The following is a 20,530-nucleotide window of genomic DNA, read 5'->3' on the forward strand; positions in this document are numbered from 1 at the left end:
TTCGTGCGAGATGTCTTCGACCTTCGGCGCTGCAGTGACCATAAAGATCAGGTGCGCGACCGAAGGGTAGTCGGTCTCCTGACTGGTCGTCAGCGGCATCGAGCGACCTCCCAACCCCACCGGGACCGACTCGGTCTCCTGCTGCCGAGCTCTACTCGCGCCAGCAGTGCGCACAGGTTTCTTGCCTCTTGTTGGCCTGGCTTGGCCTGCTTGCTTCGTTGATGCAGCCGCAGTCTTCCTTGGCCGCAGGGTTCGACCCGTGCTAGCCGCCTGCTGAGTCGCAGCGGCAGCAGGAGTCGCATCCGTCGACGTCGTTCCGTTGTCCATGTCGTTTCCTTCGACACTAAAGTTAACTTTGTAGTGGGATCCGAATGAACACACTCGCTAGGGAAGCTGGTGCTTCCTGTAAACTCTTGCTTGTATTCTAGTCTGCAATTTCCAGATTGAGATCGGCAGGGACTTCGTCAGATACCTCCACTGCACTATGTAGCTATCCTCCTGGGGCCTACCAACCTCCGAGTCTTATCTTACACCAGCCTCGACTGGGACCGTCCTCGGTCGCCAGCCCGATGCGTGGTCAGGTCGTGAATACCGTCGCCCCACTACACACCCTCTTCCGCTATTCGTCAAACAAAGTGTTCATCAAGCAAGACAAGCCACGAGGAATGCCATCGACGAATACGACACCAGTTGATTGGCCAAACTCCCCAGCCGTTGGGATTGTCACGGACCAAGTACGTCGTCACTCATCAATCCGCCGCGTGCAGCGCAGACAGCTCCCCTCTCCTCGAAGCATTGATCGCGTTACAGTAAGCATGTCCATCGGAACGGAGAAGCGCGTATCGGAGGACCGGCCGTTACTGCCGACCACTGCGGCGGACGTCAAGGACGAGAACCAACCGCACAAGCTGCTGGGCATCTCATGCGTGGCGCTCTCGGCCGTGTGCTTCTCGCTCATGTCGACCATGGTCAAGTTTAACACGTACACCATGACGTCCATCGAGGCCATCTTCTGGCGCTCCATCGTGGCCATGGCCCTCAACTATGTAAGTGACTACACTGGATGTGGATGCGATGGAGGGGATTCAATTGCTGACGAGACCTACAGGTGTGCATCAGGTGCAGTGGCAAAACGCTGTACGTGGCCCCGGAGGAGCGCAAGATGCTGTTCTACCGCTGCCTGGCGGGCTTCTCGTCCATCTCGTTCGCCTTCTACGCGCTCTCGCAAATGGTGCTCGCGGACAGCAGCTGCATCGTCTTCACCTCCCCCGTGTGGACCTTCTTCCTGGGAGCATGCCTGCTGCATGAGCGCATCGACATCCCCAGCTTCGCGTGTGCCGTGCTGTCCTTCGCCGGCTTGATCTGCGTCGTGCGTCCCGGGTTCATCTTCGGATACGACCACGCCACTGCGCAGTCGGACGGCTCGTGGATTGCCATCGGATCGGCCATGCTGGGCGCCATCGGCCAGGCGTTCGTGTTCATCACTGTGCGCAAGCTCAAGGGGATCGACTTCATGGTCATTGTTCACTATTTTATGCTCTTCAGCATGCTCGGATCGCTCGCCTACATGCTGCTGGTGCAGCGCGTGTTCGTGGTTCCGTCGACGCTCGGCGTGTGGCTCTGCGTGTTCGGCAGCGGCGTGTTCACGTTCGTGGGGCAGCTGCTGCTGACCAAGGGCTTCCAGCTCGAGAAGGCCGGTATCGCGTCGGTGATGCGCTACCTGGACGTGGTGTGCGTCTTCATCTGGGACTACCTGCTGCTCGGCGAGAACATCAACTTCTGGAGTGTCGTGGGCGCCGTCATCATCTGCACTTGCGCCGCCATTATCGCACTGCGCAAGGCCCACAAGAGCTAAGCGAGCTTTGCTCCTCCATTCTTCTTATCGGACGATAGTTAGATTCATTGGTCTTTTTGTTTATCTGGGTTGCTATGCAGACTCACAGTCTTCTTGTCGGACTAGTTAGAATGCATTAGACGAAGTACTACACGTGATCGAACGCTACGGTGGTGATCTCGAGGCTATCTGCTCGGCTCTTGACTGCCTAAGCAGTGACCTCGACTTGGAAGCAGCTCGTGTAAGCGGCGCCTCCGTAGATTCCGCTGCTCGTGGGGATTGACGTGTTGGTGTCGGCATCGTAGAACTTCCAGAACCAAACGAGGTTGTACACCCCAGGAGCAGTGCCAACAGGCATCGTGCACGTGCCAATGCACGGGTATCCGCCTCCAGCACGTCCCGACGGAATCGTCTGAGCTTCGTCGCTGTACGCTTCACCGCAGTTGCCGTCGTCAAAGTTGTGGAGCTGGCCGTCGATGAGCTTGTCCGAGGTCAGGTCGAACGTCGTCTGCAGACTTGTGCCGGGGACACCCGTCCAGTACACGCCGTAGAAGGTCTTGCCTGCCGCGTGCTCCTTGACGATGTGGCCATTGGACGTGTAGCCGAAGTAGAAGGTGGAGCCGGCGGTCAACGAGAGGCGATGCCGCCAACCTGAATAGTCCCAGGCTGCGGTCGTGCACACCGCTGCGTTCTTGGCCACGTCGGCGATCAGGATCTTGAACGTCATGTCATTGTTGATGTCGGTGTCGCCCCGGCCCGGGTAGTTCTTCATGTAGCCTGCGCACATGCCGTTCGCTTTGTCTCCGCCGAAGATGTACTCGGGTCCGCGGTTGTAGACGACGGTGCGGTCGGTGTCGAGGCAGTCGATCCAGCTGTGCCCCTGCACTACAGCGATGCAGAGCATCAAGGCTAAGAAGAGTGCTATGCTCTTCTGCATTGTATGGCAGTGGCTTTGAACGAATGAAGTCGGGAAAGTGTGCGTTCCTTCCAGGGCGAATCTGGAAATGAAGGTGGTGTTCGAATCGCGTCCTGGGTGGCGTTCACCTGGGAGTCGAGAAAGACTGGATGGAATAAGAGAGTCGGCACCAGATTCACCTGCTTGCAGTGATGGCGGGGCAGCCCACGAAATAAAGCTGAGCGAGACCGACGGCAGCAAGTCCAGCAACGAGGCCAAGAACAGGACGACGCAGTGCGCGAGGAGCAGGATCGAGTGAGAGAGCCCACTTTCGACTGGGCGGTGCTACTGGACGTACTGAGCCATTTGGTTGTGCACTCACTGTTGGGCTCGTTCCAGGCGTTCGCCCCGCTCTCACAGCGCCTGAGCGCGGAGACGCAGCAGAGCATGGACGCCATCTTCGGTGACCCGTATCGCGCGGTGCTACAGCGCGGGGAACTCCTGGAGGTCGACGAGGCAGCGCTGCAGCCCAACTTGCGCTTTCGGTCCTGGGCTGCGATGGTCGAGTGGAGCAACCTTCGCCCCATTGAGAACACGCGGCAAGATGTCCGCCAGCGTCTTAACCGTGCTGACTGGGGCGTTGATCCTCAAGCGCAGCAGCTCAAGATCGACGCGTACAACACGCGTGTGCAGCGCAAGAAGCGCGAAAAGGAAGTTCGAGCCCAGATAAAAACTGTGAACGCGCGTTTGAAGGCATCACGCGTGACGCGTTCACAGGAGAGCGCCCTCGAGCAGGAGAAGTCCCAGCTCAGGAACGAGATGAAGCTGCTCGAGTCCGAGGACGCGTTGCTCATCAGGCACGTCCGCCAGTTTCGACTGAAGCCGACGCCCGAGCAGGCCCGGCAGCTCAAGAAAACGATGGACGCGTGCCGGTACACGCACAACAAGTGCGTCGACTACCGGCGCAAGCTCTTCGTAGCGCGGCCCAGGCAGCGCCAAGTCCCGCTGGAGTACCCGGAAGACAAGGGGCCGGTCCCCGAGTGGGTGCTGGAGACACCCTCCTCCGTGAGAAAGCACGCCGTCAGTAACTTCGTGTCCGCCACCAGCGCGGCCTTCACGAACCTGGCGCGCGGCCACATCACCCACATCAACATGCACTTCAAGTCCAGACGGGAGAGCAACTACTTGACAATATACGCAGACGCGGAGAAGACTCACCTCAACTCAGCACGACACCGCAGGGGCACGCGGCACTTTGGTCCAGCGCCACTTCCCCGGGACCGCAAGCTTAAGAAGGTGGATCAGTACCTAACGATCCCCTCCGTACCCAACATCCTCATCAGAGCGGACGAGGGCACGGAGATCGAGGGCGAGGTGCGCATCGTGGATACTGGTACGCCCAAATGCCGCACGTGGTCGCTCCTCTGCCCGTGGAGGACAAAGGGCGCTGCACAGCGGGGGACCCGGGTCTCAAGGGGTTCCTGACCACGATGGACCTGCAGGGCAACATCGCCCACCTTGGCCGCGCCAACTGGGAGCGGCTGTTGAAGCTGAAGGTCCGCCAGCGAGCGGCCCAACGCCGAATGAGCAACCGCAAGCGCCACCACCTCGGCCGCCACACAGGCCGAGAGTGGAAGCAGTTCGTGGCAGCTCGCCGCGAGTTCTACACGGTGACGGCCAAGCTGGACAACTACGTGAAGGACCTTCACTGCAAGGCAGCTTCGCACCTGTGCCACAACACGGACGTGATACTGCTGCCCAAATTCTCGACTTCGTCCATGTTGCGCTCAAGTGCCCCGTGGACACACGCGTTTAACGACCAGATGAACACGCTGGCCCACCACCAGTTCCGGCAGAAACTGCAGGCGAAGTGCGAGGTGGCGGGCAGGGCCATGGTGATGTGCTCTGAAATGTACTCGAGCCGCACCTGTGGCCGCTGCTGCCGCCTCCACCTCACACGGCGTAACGAAGATGTATTCCGGTGCCCGCACTACGGCTTCCTGGCTGGACGAGACGAGAACGCGGCCTATAACATTCTGCGGTTCGTGTGCGCGGGCTCTCTCTCGGTTTACGCAGTGAATGGTGTAGCGCAGTTGTGGTTGGTAGTGTAGTTCTCGGGTTACAGCGAGCATGCATGGCCCCGCCGAAGAGAAGCGATAGGCTTGACGGGGTGAGCCACCCGGGTGGCGTACTGTAACAATGTAACACTGAAATAGGCAAAAGGTCTAACGCTTTACAGGAGCTTTACTTCGTCGAAGTCGGTGTTCCTGCGGTTGAGCTTGCGTTTGCGCGAGTGGTAGTCGTCTTGCACGTGCTTCGTCTCGGGAAGCTCCTCGCCCGACTCGGCTTCTTGCAGGAGCGCGCGGTGCTGGTCCGCGTGCGTGGGCAGCATGAGGTGCGGCGGCACGTCGTCGATGATACTCTTGGCGCGGATGTCCATCCACTTGCGGAAATTCCAGTACGGCGCGCGCTCCGGCAGCTGCAGCGCGATGCGCAGCGCATTGTGCCAGTCAAGGCGGCTCAGACGCTTGTTCACCTGCATCATCTGCATCGTGAGGCGGACGGCCTCGCGCGGGTTCTTGCGCTTCTCGTCGTAGAACTCGATGGCCTCGCGGTAGCACATGGTGGTCTTGCCCATGCGCTTGGCGTTCTTCTGCAGCATTTGCACCGCCGTCTCCACGGCGCCGCCGCGGATGTAGGACAGGATCAAGCACTGGTACGTCACGGTGTCCCACTTCATCCCCTGCTTCTTCATCTCGTTGGCGAGGGGGTGCATCTTCTCGAGCTGGTTGGTCTCCAGCAGCGCGATGAGAGCGGCGTTGTACGCGAAGAAGTTGGGCTGCTCGTCCTTCGATCGTCGCGCCTTATACTTGTAAAAGATGTCCAGGCCGCGCAGCTTGAGCTCCTCGCTCTCGGACTTGGCGTGGCCCATGATCACCGCGCCCAGGTACACTCCGCGCAGACTCTCGCGCAGCTCTTTGGGCATCGTCTCGTACACCTCCACCACGGTCTCCCACTGCTTGCCCTTGGCGCACGCCGAGAAGACCGAGTTGTAGATGGTGGACGTGGGCTCGAAGCCCTCCTTCTGCATGATGCTCATGGCGTCCAGCGCGAGTTCCCACTTGCCCGTCTTGCCGGCGCAGATGGCCAGCGAATGGTACGTGGCCTGCGTCATCTCGAGCCGGCGCTGGCGGATGGCCCGCAGCACGCCGAGCGCCGACTGCACGTCGGCGGCGCGCGCGCAGCTGTTGAGGATGTTGTTGTAGATGACGATATTGAGGTCGAGGCGGTTCTTGATCATGTCGTCGAAGATCTCGAGCACGAGCTCGTGCTGGCCGGCCTTGAGCGCCGACGACAGCGCGTGCGAGTACGTGACGGTCTGCGGGATGTAGCCGTCGTTGCGCATGACCTCGAACACGCGCAGCGCGTGCGCGTACTGCTCCTCCTTGTAGCAGCAGCCGATGGCGCTCGAGTACGACTGGATGCGCGGCCGCACGCCCTGCTCGCGCGAGTAGGCCAGCACGCGCATGCAGTCCTGCACGCGGCGGCGCGCGCCCAGCACCTCCACGAGGAAGGACGCGACCTCGAGCGACAGCCCGCGGCCGCGCGAGTGCTTGATCTCGCGGAAGATGTCGAGCGCCGTGCGCCAGGCGGCCGAGCCGTCCGTGGTCTCCAGCGCCTCCGTGAGGCGCGTCATGTACTCGTCCTCCAGGCGCTCGAGCGACACGAGGCTCGTGTCGCGCGGCGGCTTGTGCTCGCGGCGCTTGGACTCCTTGGGCTCGTCCTGAGGCTGCTGCTGGTGCGCGGCGTCCTGCTCCTCCTCGTAGTTGACGACGCTCTGCGACACAAAGCGCGCGCCGAACGGCGGAAGTGTCGACGGGGATCCTGACGCTAATAAGGCGAAGCTGGAGCGACTCCACGCCGACAGCGACGACGACGCCCCCCACGCGCGGGTGCTAGCGACTCCCGCGTGAGTCGCGGACGGCCGCAGCAGCTCGCTGGCGATCCGCAGCGCGCACGCGCGTCCTCCTCGCCGAGCCAGCATCACTGCGACGATGGCAATGGAATGGGAGGCTCTCGGGCGCCTTTGAGCCAGGGTTGGGGGAAATGTGTTAAAAAATGCAGCAAGGTGATCTTACACCAAGTGCACACAATATTGTTGACACGCACATAGTTCCCACACCATTTTCATGTACGCTTGGTGTGTTCTCTTGTGTATTGAAGAGCAGCGCGCCTCCCTCATACAAAAGATCAGTGTCCGAAGAAGGCCGTCCGTCCGGCATGGGGAACGTCATGAGTATGGGCGAGGGGGCGTCCGCGTCCGCGTCCGCGGGCGACGCGCGCCTCATGGACGCGTACGTGGCGCGGCTGTCGGACGCCGAGGTCAAGCGCTTCACGGACGGCTACCGGCGCATCTGCCGCGTGGAGGGCTCAGCGTCCTCCTCCTCTGCAGCGACCAACACTCCTGCGCCGGCCTTCCTGCCGCGGCGCGCGAGCTCGTCCGCGTCCAACGGCAGTAGCAGCAACTTAAGCGGAGCCTCCGCCGCCGCTGCAGCAACGGAAGCGGCCGCCAACGGCCCGCTGCTCACCAAGAAGCTCTTCCGCAACAAGGTGCTGGGCGCCTTCACCATGATCCCGCACTCGCTGTCCGACCGGCTGTTCGAGGTGCTGGACACGGAGCACTCGGGCGAGCTGAGCCTGGCCAACGTGCTGAGCGGCCTGGCCTGGCTCAAGCACGGCTCGTACGAGGAGCAGGTGCAGCTGCTCTTCATCATCTACGACCTGGACGCGGCCGGCGAGGTCTCGCGCGAGGTGCTGGACCGCTTCATGGACGTCATCTACGGCCGCACGCGGGCCAGGCACGCCTCCACCGTGCGCTTCCTGGACAGGCTCTTCGACGGCCGGGCCGTGCTGGACCTGCACGAGTTCCGCCGCGTCGTGCAGGAGAAGGACGAGCGCGGCGACGCGCTGCTCGTCAAGTGGCTGGCCGTGCTGGCCGCCAAGATCGGCATCGAGGACGACCCGCAGATCCTGGCGCTCGAGAAGACGTACAACCCCGTGGCTATTAGACGCAGGATCGCGCAGGCCACGAGGTTCTCGCTGACGGAGGTGACGGCGCTCGAGAGGCAGTTCCAGAAGATGTTCGACCCGAAGGGAGGCGCCAGCACCAGGATACCCAGCAGCCAGTTCGTGGAGGTGCTGAGCGCGAGAGGACTGTTCCCCGAGGAGCTGCTACAAAGGTTCTGCGCGTGCACGGCCATGCCGGAGCTCGTGCTGTTCGAGGAGTTTTGCCAGTTCTTGTCCGACTTCTGCCGCGGGGGATCGAGGGACAGCAAAGTGCACCACCTCTTTCAGATTTACAGTGACCGAAGCACGACCGTGAGGGTGGATTTTGGCGCAATGCAGGAGCTGATTCATGTTGGAGTGCATTGCGACGCGAATGAGGCCAAGGTTGATGCAGAACAAGAGGAAGAACGACTCGTCGAAGAGGTGAAGCGCTTTCGTAGCTGACTTTTTGAGGTCGTATACTGACAAATGGGTGTGGCTGATACCGTCCGTGCAGATCTCGGCGACGCAGACTGCAGAGGCAGGGTGGGACGAAGAAGCGTTTGCTCGGTGGGCGGCGGAAGCAGTTGCAGTACAGCGCTTGCTTGACCAGTTGGCCTTCGCAGCGTGCATCGTGTTCGGCCTGAAGCCAGAGTCAGCTTATCTGGAGAAGCGGATAGTGGAGTGGCACTGGCGAGATGCAACTCGTGTGTTTGGCATCGGACAAGTACGTTATTTTTTCCTGAAGCGGTGCGATATTATTGCTAGTTGACCCACGAAGGTGTGCGTGATGTTCATTTACTGTTTGTTGCGGTCAGACTTGGAATTTGGTTGGTGCGGAGTGGTGGCGAAAATGGTGTGACTACGTGAACATGGATCCGAGGAATGGGAGCCCGTATGGATCGCTGCCTGTACCGCGAATTCCCCCGAATACTGCCGTCGAGATGGCCCAAAACATCCGTGGCAACATTGCATTACGCGCCGCTAGGTTTAGCGGTGATAGCGGTGCAAGTCGACCGCCCAGACCCGGGCCGATTGCCAATTGGGGTCTTCTCATGCAGAGCGGATCCCGACGGCTAAAACAAAAGCTTGTTCTGGCCCACGATTATTATGTAAGCGCGATTGAAGGTACTTTGGTAATATTGATGCAATTAGGCCTGACGATTTTTGTCTCGTATTGCAGATGATTCCATCGCCGGTCTACGCAGTTTTATTCTCGTGGTATAATGGAGGACCTGACTTGGTGCGTTCAATCGTCGAAGTTCCTACGAAGTCGGAGCCAGAACTTCAACTCGAATTGTTCCCGTTGGTACTGCGCGTCGCACGAGTTGATCCCGCAAACGGTAGTGTGATGCGATCCGGCGAAGAGATTCTGCTCAGTGAATTGAGTACACCCGCTAGTCTTCTTGAGGCTACTTGCCGCGCGCTGCTGTTGCAGAAGTTAATTGACAAGGCGCGATTGTGGTATTTCAACGAGAAGACACCAGAGCACAAGATACGACTACGTGACGAGTACCCTCTTGAACTGAGAAAGTTGACTCAAGACAGTGTCTTTCTGCTTGAAGTGCAAGACGATGACGGGTCATGGCCCCTCTCCCAAACCAGTGACACAATTACTTCTTCGCCATCGAGTAACGGTGTTCGACAGCCAACACAGGGCAATGGCAATGTTAATGAAAGTGACGCAGCTGGTGCTTCCTCACGGAAACGACAGCTCCAACACCGTCCTTCATTACGAACTTCTGACATTTGTTCCCGAGGCAACCTCGGCGAGACTTTGGCGCATCGAGGTACGTGCGGTTATTGCCACAACAATGTAGCGTTGGAAATGTTTTGTCAACTTACATTATTTGTTATCGCATGCAGACCCTGGAAGCGATGCTGGCTCTCCAACAATTGAAGTGGACCCAGTGCTTGCATCACCTGTTGTGCGAAAACGTTTTTCTAAAGATGCATTCACAGGCCCAGGCTTGGTGGGGCTGGACAATCTTGGCAACACGTGCTACATGAGTAGTGCGCTTCAATGTCTGAGCCACACGCGACTGCTGGTTGAATATTTCAAGAACGAAGCATATCTGAAGGACATTAATCTGCGTAATCGTGACGGCACCAACGGAAAGCTGACTGCAGCGTTCGGCGAGTTGCTTCGAGTTCTCTGGACTTCTGACCGCAAACGCTTCGCACCGAACGAGTTTAAGAAGGTACTTGCAAAATGCAACCCGCAGTTTGCCGGATCGGACCAGCACGATGCGCAGGAGTTGCTGGCATGTTTGCTGAGCAGTCTCAGTGAAGATCTTAATCGAGTTGTGAAGAAACCCTACACCGAGCAACCCGATAGCGATGGTCGACCGGACGCTTTGGTAGCAGAAGAGTGGTGGCAGAACCACCAAAAACGGGAATTCTCGGTGATTGTTGCGCTGTTTACTGGTCAGTACAAGAGCTTGTTGGAGTGCTCAATATGTCGGTACGAGTCGGCACGCTTCGAGCCTTTTACCTTTCTTCAGCTATCGTTGCCTGAGAGCAGTTCGCGATCTATTGTGCTGACGATAATCTTCCGCACCGACCGCGTACCCCTGCGTTTTTCGGTGCGAGTACAGAATGGTGATACAGTCCAGCAAATGAAGGAACAGGTCGCAGCATTTTTGAAGAAAACCGAGAAGGAGAACACGGATCCAACTCCACCAGATGAGGAAGCTAGCAGCGCTGATGGATCCACCAGTGAAGGGGACTGGATGGGAGTTGTGATCGCGCGGACCTCAAATGCGCACACAGTGGAACTGCTTCTGGATGACAAACTTCCGCTAACGCAGATTCACGAGAAAGATCAGCTGACTGCATTCGAACTTGATCGTGACGAGGACTTACTTCCACCGCGGCTGGTTTCTCCTGGGGCAACGAACAGGGCGGAAGCGCTTACTGAGCAAACACCCGATGACGTTGACAAAACGAATGAGTCAGACTCGATGGTAAAGGATCTACCTTTAAAAGCCATAAGCGACGGCGATGCTGAACATGAACCGCAAAATGGAGTGAACGGAGTATCTTCGTCAATGGTGGATCGAAGAGCTAGCGATCAAAGCACAACTGAAGAAGAACTGCAAGGTGAGAGTGAAGAAGAAGACGAAGATGAACTATTGCCGCTGGGGGCGCCGGTCTACGTCCGCGTTGACAAAACCAAAGATTTGGTGCCTGCTCGTGTCATCGGGAGCAGTACCAACTCCGGCACGATTAATGTGGCATATCCCTCGGGCGTTCGACGGTATCATATCCCGCTATCGAAAGTGATCGAGCGTCGTCAAAGCGATGCGTTCGTATTCCTTGTACATCGCCGGGTGGAGCGTTCGACAGACAGTTTTACGAACGCGCATATCACCCGGCTATTTGGTGCTCCGTTGGTTATTCGCGTATCCCTGCGCGTTACAACGGCCTACAACCTATACGTGCTCGTATGGAAACGACTTCGCCGCATTTTCAACTGGCAACAGCCTCCGCCACCGTCATATTTTGATACGAAGACCCAGAATCACAAGCGAGTCCGGACGGATGCATCGTCATTGGCGCTTGGAGAACACCTCGCGTTGACAAAGTTTGGATTCTGTTTGCGACTTGTGACGTCTCATGGAATTGGATGTTCTCGCTGTGAGTGGCTCGATGGGTGTTTGGGCTGCGTGCTTATACCATCCGCACAGACTGTCATCCCATTAGCGGCGGAGGAAACCGTGGCAATTGATTGGGATATCCGGACACTTAAGGAAGAGTACGACCCGATTCAAGCTAGTAAAATGGATTTTGACGCGTCTGTGCAGCAACACCAGCGACAAGACAACCAGCCTCTCAACCTGGCGCATTGTATGGAGATGTTCACGGCCAAGGAGACAATCCCGGAAGCTTACTGTGGACACTGCAAAACATTGCGTCCCGCTACCAAGAAGATGGATCTGTGGCGCCTGCCTCCGCTGTTGGTGATCCATCTGAAGCGGTTCTGCTTCACTCAAGTGTCGCGACGCAAGTTGCACCATCTTGTGGACTTCCCGCTGAAAGGGCTACAGTTTGATGACTTTGTTGCTCGGAAGCGTGAAGCGCGCGGTCGCTTATCTGGCCTGGAGTATTGGCTGTTCTTAGGTGGCAAACTAAAGGCGAAGCCAAGCGAAAGCAAGTCTGATTCTCCATCGGCTAGTGGGAACTCAAAGCAAACAAGACCTGGTAGCCCGCGCCGAGTGTCGTCGTCAGTGCTGGATGCACCAGCTTCGGCTACAGCTGCAGTTCGTGGTGATGACGGATTCCTGTACGATTTGTATGCCGTTGTGAACCACGTTGGTGCTTTGGGGGGAGGACACTACTTCGCATACATATTGAGCGATCATGATGGCAAGTGGAAGTGCTTCAATGACCATCAGTGCAAGGACATCGACGAGAAAGAGGTTGTGTCCTCGATGGCGTACATACTATTTTATCGCAGACGTGACACCGCTAAAGTATCGATTGAGCAGCTTTTCCCACCGCAGCCGTCGGATGCAACCGGCAACGGAGCTAGCACGGAGGAGGAAGCTGCCAGTGACAAGGCGCAGGTAGAGGAGCTGCTACAGCAGTCCAAGCTGTCTGCCTCAGGCAGCGCAAGTAGCTGCATCATTAGTTGAGATCTGTAGCCGGCGAGCGTATTGTGCAATCCGATTCTAACAATTGCCAGATATCGAAAGTGTTTGTCTCCCAACGGGTGGGACCGGCGGAGGTTGCGGCTGTGTTCATCGCAACAAGTTTCGACAGTGCTTTTCTTGCGTCGTGGGAGCCGCCATTACCGTTGAGCTGGATGGCGCCATGCGTTGATTTGAAGCGACGAATCCCGAAGATTTCGATGGCTTTGACGATTTCAACGGCGGCGATGTTCAACGGCTGAGATGTCTTCAGGTGCGAAAATTTGCCATGGGGACACTACGTCTTGTTCAACGACAAATGTGTTGCGGACAGGAAAGAAGCCATTGGCCTAGATGTCCATCAATCATTATTGATAGCGTGATGGCGCTATTGCGCTCGTCCCAGACTCGAGATGCTTGTCCCAGGTATCGCTAGGATTGAATCGCAGTAAAAATGCCGAAGGGAAGAGACCTAACGATATGCTGGGCTCAGTTCTCGAACAGCTCGATGACCATGGAGTACCTTTCGTCGTCGTCGAATCCCAACAACCAGGACAGCCTGCCTTCGGAAACGCTGCAAAGGGCCCACGAAGAGATTGTGGACGAGAATGTACCGGAGCCGCAACACACTAGCCCGGGAGAGCAGAAGGATGAAGAGGAGGAGAGTGATATTTATGAGCAAGACGCCAGTCAGCACGCGCAGAAGAAGCAGAGGGTGGAGCCCAACGAATACCAGGCGCAGATTGACAAGCTGCAGCAGGAGATCGCTGAGGTGAAGGAGCGGTTGGCCTCTTCACCGACTAATTCGACCCATGAAATCGGGAAGAATTGTATTGAAGTGAAGCAAACTGTAGCCACAATGATGCGGAAGTTGGCTGAGCATGCGCACTGGCTGCAACGCGTTAGCAGTTTGATGGAGACGGCGCCGCTTCTGAACTTTGCTGTAGCTGCGGGCGACGAGCAAGGGGACGCAGACGCAATGCGGCAACGGAGTCTCAAGTCACTTGACGAGTGGAGGGGTGAGCCCCCTCATTCTCGCTTGATACTGGACGAACGCCTGCGAGCTGCCGTGATCATCTGCCAAGAAAATGCTGCAAGACTCCTGCGAGATGCAACGGGCGATCAAACTTTCATCCGGTTGGCGCTGCAGTTCGAGTCGCACGGGTGGGAGATCGCAACGGGGACACTGGTGAACGACCACATGGGCTTTAAATGCCACCGGGTGCTGCCTGCTGAGCTGGACAGTAAGGCCAAGGAGGTGGCTATGGCGGTGTGGAACTTTGTTGAAAGTGATGAAATCTTCCGCACCTTTGTGCCGCTCGTCCAAGACTCGATCGTCACCCACCAGGAGGCCGACTGCTCTCTGACGTGTCGAGTGCTCCAGCTTTCGCAAGAAATGAATCAACAGGCAGTAGCGACCGTGGAGGCTATCAGCTCGACTCGCGACGATAATGGGGAGGAAAATTCGTGGGAAGTTTCCATGGAGGCTGTGCACGACCACTACCTGTGCACCTTTGTGGCGGACGCGACTGGCGACTCGGTCATCCCGAACACCGCTCCGCCCGTGAAGCTGGACCTCGGACTGCAGATGAGCAAGCTCAACATGCACAACAAGTTCGTGATGGCCGCGCGCGTGAGCAAGACGGACGAAGGGGTCGACGTCTTCCTCGCCGGCTCCACGCGTTTCGACCTCCCGTGCTACTGCGACCCCGCGTTCGACTTGCTGCAGCATTTCGTGTCGTACCTGCCAGTCTACGAAAACCTGCACCTGACACCGCTGACTGAGGACAAACCCCCGTCGGATGTACTCCTTTGAGTAAAATGCACTAGCTCCCCATTCTATTTGAATCTAGACTTTATGGCGCTTAATCCGTCTCCGCTCTCCACTTGCCGATGCGGTTCCTGAGCTCCGAAGCTTCCTCTTCGTCTTCCCAGAACACGGCGGGGGCACTGGCAGTCGTCGGGGAGAGCAGAGGGGCGATCATCGTCTTGGTCGACTCGGCCAGCGTCTGCGAGAGCCACGCCAGCAGAACGTGCATGATGTCGTGGTGCAGCTCGCTCAAGTCGATGAGCTCCTTGGTCGTGATCTCGAAGAGCGTGCATCGGCCAACCGTTGACGCCACGCCATGCGCAGTGGCGTTGGGCACGAAGGACTGCAGAGGCACCAGTTCAGTTAGCAGAAACACACAAGATAAGCCAACTAAGCTGCGTATGTACGTACCTCTTCTCCGAAGCAGTCGCCATCGTGAAGCTTGATCGAGGTCGCCGTTTGTGCCGAGTCACTAGCTGCGTCGCCTTGTGCGCTAGCAATCTCCATCGTGCCGTCGATGATAACATAGACACAGTCCACCTTCGCGCCGTTCGAGTACAGCACGTCTCCGTGCCCGAACACCACAACTCTTGATAATAGCGCCACAAGCGAGACCTTCTCGTCGTCGAGGTTCCTCATCAGGTGCGACGCCTTCAGGTGGATGCACTTCTCGAACGTTGTGTAGTCGGCGGGGTCTGAGAGCGTGAGCAGCCCTTTGGACGTCAAGGTATCCGAGCTCAAGCTCCGGCCGATCGGCTGCGAGTTGCTGAGACTCCGGCGTCTGCCTCTGGCCCCTGGTAGCGACAACGGCGCACTGCGAGGGGCTGTACGAGAGCGGCCAACGTTGTACAGGAACGACTTGGCCGCTCGGTCGACTGAGAGCGCGGCCTTGATGTTGGTCGTCAGCGACTCGGTCATCTTGAGCATCGGGTGGTCGGCTTCGCTGTCCGAGTGTGCGGTCTCCGCAGTCAAAGAAGCCCTTCGGTCACGGCGAGGGAGACTTCCAGACTGAGCAATAGCGCGAAGAGGCTGGGCAAAGAGTGAAGGCTAAGTCAGTAATGGTCTTACGCGGCAGAAGTATGACAGCACTTACCTCGAAGTACAGCAGCTGAAGAGACGAGGCCACTGCATTAAGCACGCCTCGCGACACTTGCGGAGTCTCCTTGATCAAAGCGTCGAGCTCTTCCCGTGAAATGCTGAGCAGGGTGCAGTCCGTGAGGGCGGTGGCGGAGGAAATGTGCGTTCCGGCGTGCAGAGAGTGCTGCAGCAGAGCAGCCTGCCCAACACAAGTGCCAAAGCCCAGCTCGGCTAAAATCCTCCTCTCCTTGTGGAGCTGGACGGTGCCTGTAGCAACGACATACATCGCAGATGCTGCATGGGCAACAGATGTAAGGTTAGTGCTTAGGATCAATACGAGGGGATACAAGCACTAAGTTACCAATATCTCCTTCGGCAGCAAACGTTTCTCCGCGCTTCACGGACATCGGCACGAAGTGGTGCGATATCACCCGTAAAATACTGATCGCGCACACATTCTCAAACAGCGAAGACACTCGCAGACAGTTTGCCACCTGTAACAACACAACAGTTGTGAGTATTTTATCCATCTTGTTGGCAATGTGGTTACGTTCGTACCGCGATGCGCGACAGTAGTGGGGGCTCGCACTCCTTAAGCGACGTAACAGACTCATACGGTAAAACTTCCGGGCGGCTACACAGCATAACATTGTCACGATCAGTAGCACGTCATCGATGGGTTCGCAGCACGTGACTCCGTACCTGTGATACGTTTCAATCAGCAGCTCCTTGGTGAGCTCGTAGTTGAGCAAGCTCGGGATGATTTCGTCCTGGAACGTTAGCTTCGCGGCATCGTTGAGGTGCTCGCTGTGGTCTCCAGCAATGTGCAGGAAGTACTGGAGAGCGAGGGCTGACAGCTCCAGCTCCGTTTCCTGGTGTTTCATGACGTCCAGCAAAATGTCCACACCGTCCTTGCCACCAAATAACGCCACGATGCTTTTCGCCATCTACGCCAACACAATTTATTAGTGCAGCACAGCAATAACAACATATTAGAACGCTTTATTGCGCACCTTTGACGCTGCCTTTGTCGATGATAGTTTCGGGAAAAGCAAAGGTAGCACCAAGCCTTTGTAAGCCGAAGGGAGAAGATTCTCCAGCACCTCCTACAAAACAAATACGTGAACAACCACGCTCAACTAAGGGTGCAAATAATAATATGATAAACTCCACGATACCTGAATGGCGGAGTGGACTTGGCCCAAATCGGACTGCAAGCCTTCCAGAATGACAGAGACATCAAATTCCTTCGGAAACCCTGTAGACAGTAACTTGAGTAGGAGGCGAAGCGTATCTTTCAAGCTGTGCTCGACGTGCTGTAATAGCAGCGGAGAAGTCTCCTCGATGTTTGTGACAGTGCGCGGACAAATCTGGAAAAATAGCTCCAGAACGTGACGCATTTCATGTGCCTCGCGGATCTTGATGCTCAAAGCGTGGTGAATAGGATCCATCAACTGCGAAAACGAGTTCATAGTCTTCTCATCTGTCGACGAAACCTGCATATTGCCCAACACTGTTAAAATCACACAACCAAAACCAATGCAGGATAGGTGTAATACGTTGCCTACCAGCGATAGCAGTGCGTCAACAACCAGCTCTTCCATGACGACATCTTTCCCGAAAAGGTGATGCAAGACATCAGTATTGCTGCTCGGCTCGACCACTTCCTCATCAGGCGACTTGGACGACACTAGCAGCGTCTCAATCAGGTGTAGCAGGAAGTCCAGCTTGTCTTCAAACGGGAAATCTCCGAGGTCGAGAACCTTGAGTGCGCCTGCCAGTCCCTCTCTCTTGCTGTGGATCCGGTCAGAAGCTAGCGCGTAGTTGCTCAGGCCTTGAGTTGGCAACTGCAGAATTTCTTCCGTGTACTGGCATAGCGGTCCCCATAACGCAGCGGGTTCAAACCCTTTTAACGCTGCCACGATTTGAGAGCGCAGCACCGAGTTTGACAGGTGCTTCATCAACGCCGGGATGAGCATTCGGGAGTTGCGCGAGCTGTTGGTACAACACTTCACCGCGGCCTGAATAATCTGAGTTGACGAGTGGTGGAGAAGATAGACCAGGAACCCATCGCCTAACAGCTCCGGTAACTCTTTGCCGACAATTTTCAGGCCCACAACACGCGCTTCCAGCACCTACACACAGAAGGATCATACTCATAAGCTATGACGATCCTTAAGCCAGAAACGATAGGAACGAACCTTCTCTTCGTGAAGTAGTCGCTGAAGAATAACGTTCGCCTCTTCATCCATCCAGTCAGAGATCCGTAGCAACGCCACAGCAGCGCATACAACCACCGACTTGTCTTCGTCGCCGCTACGAAGTAACTTGTGCAGCATCTCCGAGCACTGGTCCGCGTTCATGTTAAACTTCTCGTAGCCACACGCCAAAATCGCCGCAACTCGGAGCTGGCGTGGCACCGCGACCGACTTGTCCTTCACCAGCATCATTAGGTCCATCGTGTTGAATATTCCGGTGGGGAACGTGCTCGAGTCAGGAAGCAAATACGATTCCTGGGCATGCAGCACAAACTCACGCTTCGCGGCCGTATGAAGGTTCAGCAAGCGCAACTTCGTGTGCATGGGTGTGACAGGTAGACCATCTCGGTTTTTCTTGTAGAACAGCGATCGCAGTTCCTATTCATACAAGAAAAGGTAGGCGTCAGCTATGGTGAACTGTACAGGACACGGTCAAGTTGACTAACCTGGGAGAAAAGACCAATGTGCTCGTGGGATAACGAGCTTAGCACAAAGTTGGCTTGGTTCTGCTCGCCGTTCACCAACGTTTCCTTCACCAGCAAAATCTACATCCACATCAAAGCAAAATAATGTAAGAACCAGTCAGACAGGATAAAATCAGACTTAGGACTTACCTGGTCAGGTGTGAAATCAACAAGCGGGGAGGTCAAATCCAAGTAGCCCTGTCGTAACGAGGCGTAAAACTCCGACGCATACGACTTCCTGGCCGCCAGCGCATCAACGAACCACGCTGCCGACGTCGCGATCATTAACACACTAAATACAGAGGAGATGTTAGAATTTCCCTACATCGTAATAAATGAAAAGTTTCTGGCCCCGTACCTCGTCGACGACGTTCCAATGAAGTGGACGACAATGGTCGCCGTCAAAACCATGGACAGCACAGCGCCAAAGATTCGAGATAGCGAGCGGAACGGGCCGCAAACGAAATTCTGGAAACGACCCCGCTCGTTCTCGTTGAAAGGCAGCCACAGCAACTGCCTCGCCGGGTTGAAAATCGCCTGCGAGACGGCATTGTACAGCGCTCGCGTGAAAATCAGCGAGTAAGCGGACTGCATACAACAAGCAATGGTTTCAATTAGAAAAAAATATATAGCTCCACAACTCCAAAAACAAAACAAACAACAAAACCCACACTGGAAACATAAGTCGAAGCTCCGAACAGGAAAATGGACACTGGCAGCATCGCAATGCCGTACATGACTCCAAAATGCGTGAAGAACGAGCCCGACAGAAGTTGCATGGGGATCATGAGGAAGCTCTGCAGTCCGTTGATCATCGACAGCGAGGCCTTGACCTCCTCTTCTGGCTGCAGCGACACCACCGAGAGCGTCGTATTGTCCACCAAAACCCGCATGACTGTAGCCATCATGTCGAAGAAGCAAATGTGCTTCAAGTAGGTCCTGGCCTGGATATCCCCGATGATAGCCGCAGAGGAGGACGCATCTGCAGGATCCTTGGACTTATCCTGGGCCCTATTCTTCGTCGTCTTTGAAAACGCATTTTGGCCTGATCCTGCAGATGCAAAGTGTCCGGCCGATACCAGCAGGACCCCGGCGATGAAGAACAGGATTGCAGCAGCCACCAGCAGGTTCATCTCCGTAGGCAGCTGCCTGCTCTGGATAACTGGCAGGACGAAAAAGCTGGCCAATAAACTTCCGAACGTCGACCCAAATGTAATTACCCCGAAGAACTTCTTGGACTGGGCCACGTCGAAGGCCTTGGCGCACAGGTCCCAGAACTGCTGGGTGAGCCACTGGGTCGACACTTCAAGCCAGAGGTACAGTAGGACCGAGGTCGCGCGGGCCAATGGGGGCGCGACTAGCGACAGAAGAGTGAGACATAATAGGACGGAGCCTAGGACCAGCGGGCTGATTGCGTAGTACACTCCAGGACGCACAGGACGCGCCGCCAGCCGCTCCAGCAGCTGCGTCGCCAGCGTCAGCGCGTAGGCCGTGGACAGTGACAGCGCCAGAGTTAGGCCCGCTACGCTCGAGGCCGCGTAGGAGCGCAGGAAGATGGCGTCCCGCGAGATGGCCCCCAGCACGGTCGCGCAGCTCTGCAGCGTCCACAGTGCGCAGAAGAAGCCCACGCGCCGCAGCAGCTCGGCGTCCATCGTTCGCGTCCGACGTAATGACGCTTTGGGGCGACAAGTCAGGACGGAAAGTTACGCCCGGCCGAATATCTGTGCGGGCTTAAACTGTGTCGTGTACGGTACTTTCAACTTCAACCTGACAGAAAAAGTTGCGCGTATGCACAGCTTTCGACGGTGCCCTTCCGATTCAACCTGGCTAGCGCTGGTTTCTTTGTAGAATGCGGTTCTACCAGGATAGCACCGACTTAATCGTGGAAGGCGTTCCGGGTAGGAGGCGTCTGGGGCTTATCTGTCGCGATGCGTTCATTATTCAAAACACCTCCAAGTGCGCGCACCGTCCTCTCCACCAAACCTCTCCACGATGACCAAACTTTTCATGGTCGTCTGTATTGTTGTGGCCCTCGCGGTCGCGGGTGGCAGCTCGGCACCCCTCCAGGCGTCTCGAAATTTGAGACCGACCGTTGAGGAGACCGCAGCCGCGCCGTGCCCGATGCACTCGAGCCTCAGCGGCAGTCTGGACACCGGCAGCGGCTCGTTGCAAGAGTCGGGAACAATGGCGATCGGGAACACGGTGTTCAACGTCGTCGACCCCAGTGAGTCCAACACGATAACTATCGACGGCAAGTTGTACAAGACGTCCGACATCACCCGAGGCAACGCCAAGACGTATTCCATCTCCACTTAGCCGCGGAGGAACCCTAAGGAGCCAGGAAGGCGGTGTCATTCATGTAAGGTCAGCCTTTCATTGCACGTTAACTCCAACAATCAAACCAACTAGTACTTGGCCACATGAACATGTAGTTTTCACAAGTTTTACGCCGTGCCCGATCGCTTGGCCAACGCAGCGGAACACCGACTGCGGCCTCGCTAGCAGCTCCAAAGGA

General features: G+C 56.7%; 6 protein-coding genes across 6 annotated transcripts; 4 read left to right on the forward strand and 2 right to left on the reverse strand.

Moving 5' to 3' along the window:
* Positions 1-815: 815 nt before the first annotated feature.
* Positions 816-1,654, forward strand: PHYSODRAFT_453250 (hypothetical protein; the record flags this gene model as incomplete). The annotated part of the gene is made up of 2 exons (XM_009525969.1): positions 816-1,046; positions 1,109-1,654. Coding segments are annotated over 2 exons (777 nt in total), but the record flags the coding sequence as incomplete, so codon positions are not given.
* A 388-nt stretch (positions 1,655-2,042) lies between these two features.
* Positions 2,043-6,774, reverse strand: PHYSODRAFT_313688 (hypothetical protein; the record flags this gene model as incomplete). Its single annotated transcript, XM_009525970.1, has 2 exons — positions 2,043-2,706; positions 4,967-6,774. 2 exons carry the CDS (start codon positions 6,772-6,774, stop codon positions 2,043-2,045), a joined length of 2,472 nt encoding a protein of 823 aa, XP_009524265.1.
* A 236-nt stretch (positions 6,775-7,010) lies between these two features.
* PHYSODRAFT_299232 (hypothetical protein) lies at positions 7,011-12,412 on the forward strand (the record flags this gene model as incomplete). The annotated part of the gene is made up of 5 exons (XM_009525971.1): positions 7,011-8,219; positions 8,293-8,502; positions 8,594-8,887; positions 8,959-9,565; positions 9,642-12,412. 5 exons carry the CDS (start codon positions 7,011-7,013, stop codon positions 12,410-12,412), a joined length of 5,091 nt encoding a protein of 1,696 aa, XP_009524266.1.
* A 508-nt stretch (positions 12,413-12,920) lies between these two features.
* PHYSODRAFT_492340 (hypothetical protein) lies at positions 12,921-14,222 on the forward strand (the record flags this gene model as incomplete). The annotated part of the gene is made up of 1 exon (XM_009525972.1): positions 12,921-14,222. One exon carries the CDS (start codon positions 12,921-12,923, stop codon positions 14,220-14,222), a length of 1,302 nt encoding a protein of 433 aa, XP_009524267.1.
* Positions 14,223-14,606: 384 nt separating this feature from the next.
* Positions 14,607-19,667, reverse strand: PHYSODRAFT_488111 (hypothetical protein; the record flags this gene model as incomplete). Its single annotated transcript, XM_009525973.1, has 13 exons — positions 14,607-15,245; positions 15,310-15,587; positions 15,655-15,787; positions 15,852-15,927; positions 15,996-16,240; positions 16,307-16,399; positions 16,472-16,789; positions 16,862-17,428; positions 17,495-17,929; positions 17,998-18,096; positions 18,166-18,307; positions 18,374-18,603; positions 18,687-19,667. 13 exons carry the CDS (start codon positions 19,665-19,667, stop codon positions 14,607-14,609), a joined length of 4,236 nt encoding a protein of 1,411 aa, XP_009524268.1.
* Positions 19,668-20,007: 340 nt separating this feature from the next.
* Positions 20,008-20,331, forward strand: PHYSODRAFT_299235 (hypothetical protein; the record flags this gene model as incomplete). The annotated part of the gene is made up of 1 exon (XM_009525974.1): positions 20,008-20,331. One exon carries the CDS (start codon positions 20,008-20,010, stop codon positions 20,329-20,331), a length of 324 nt encoding a protein of 107 aa, XP_009524269.1.
* Between the last annotated feature and the right edge of the window lie 199 nt (positions 20,332-20,530).

This window comes from Phytophthora sojae (genome assembly GCF_000149755.1).
Source record: "Phytophthora sojae unplaced genomic scaffold PHYSOscaffold_3, whole genome shotgun sequence".
NCBI classification, from domain to species: domain Eukaryota; phylum Oomycota; class Peronosporomycetes; order Peronosporales; family Peronosporaceae; genus Phytophthora; species Phytophthora sojae.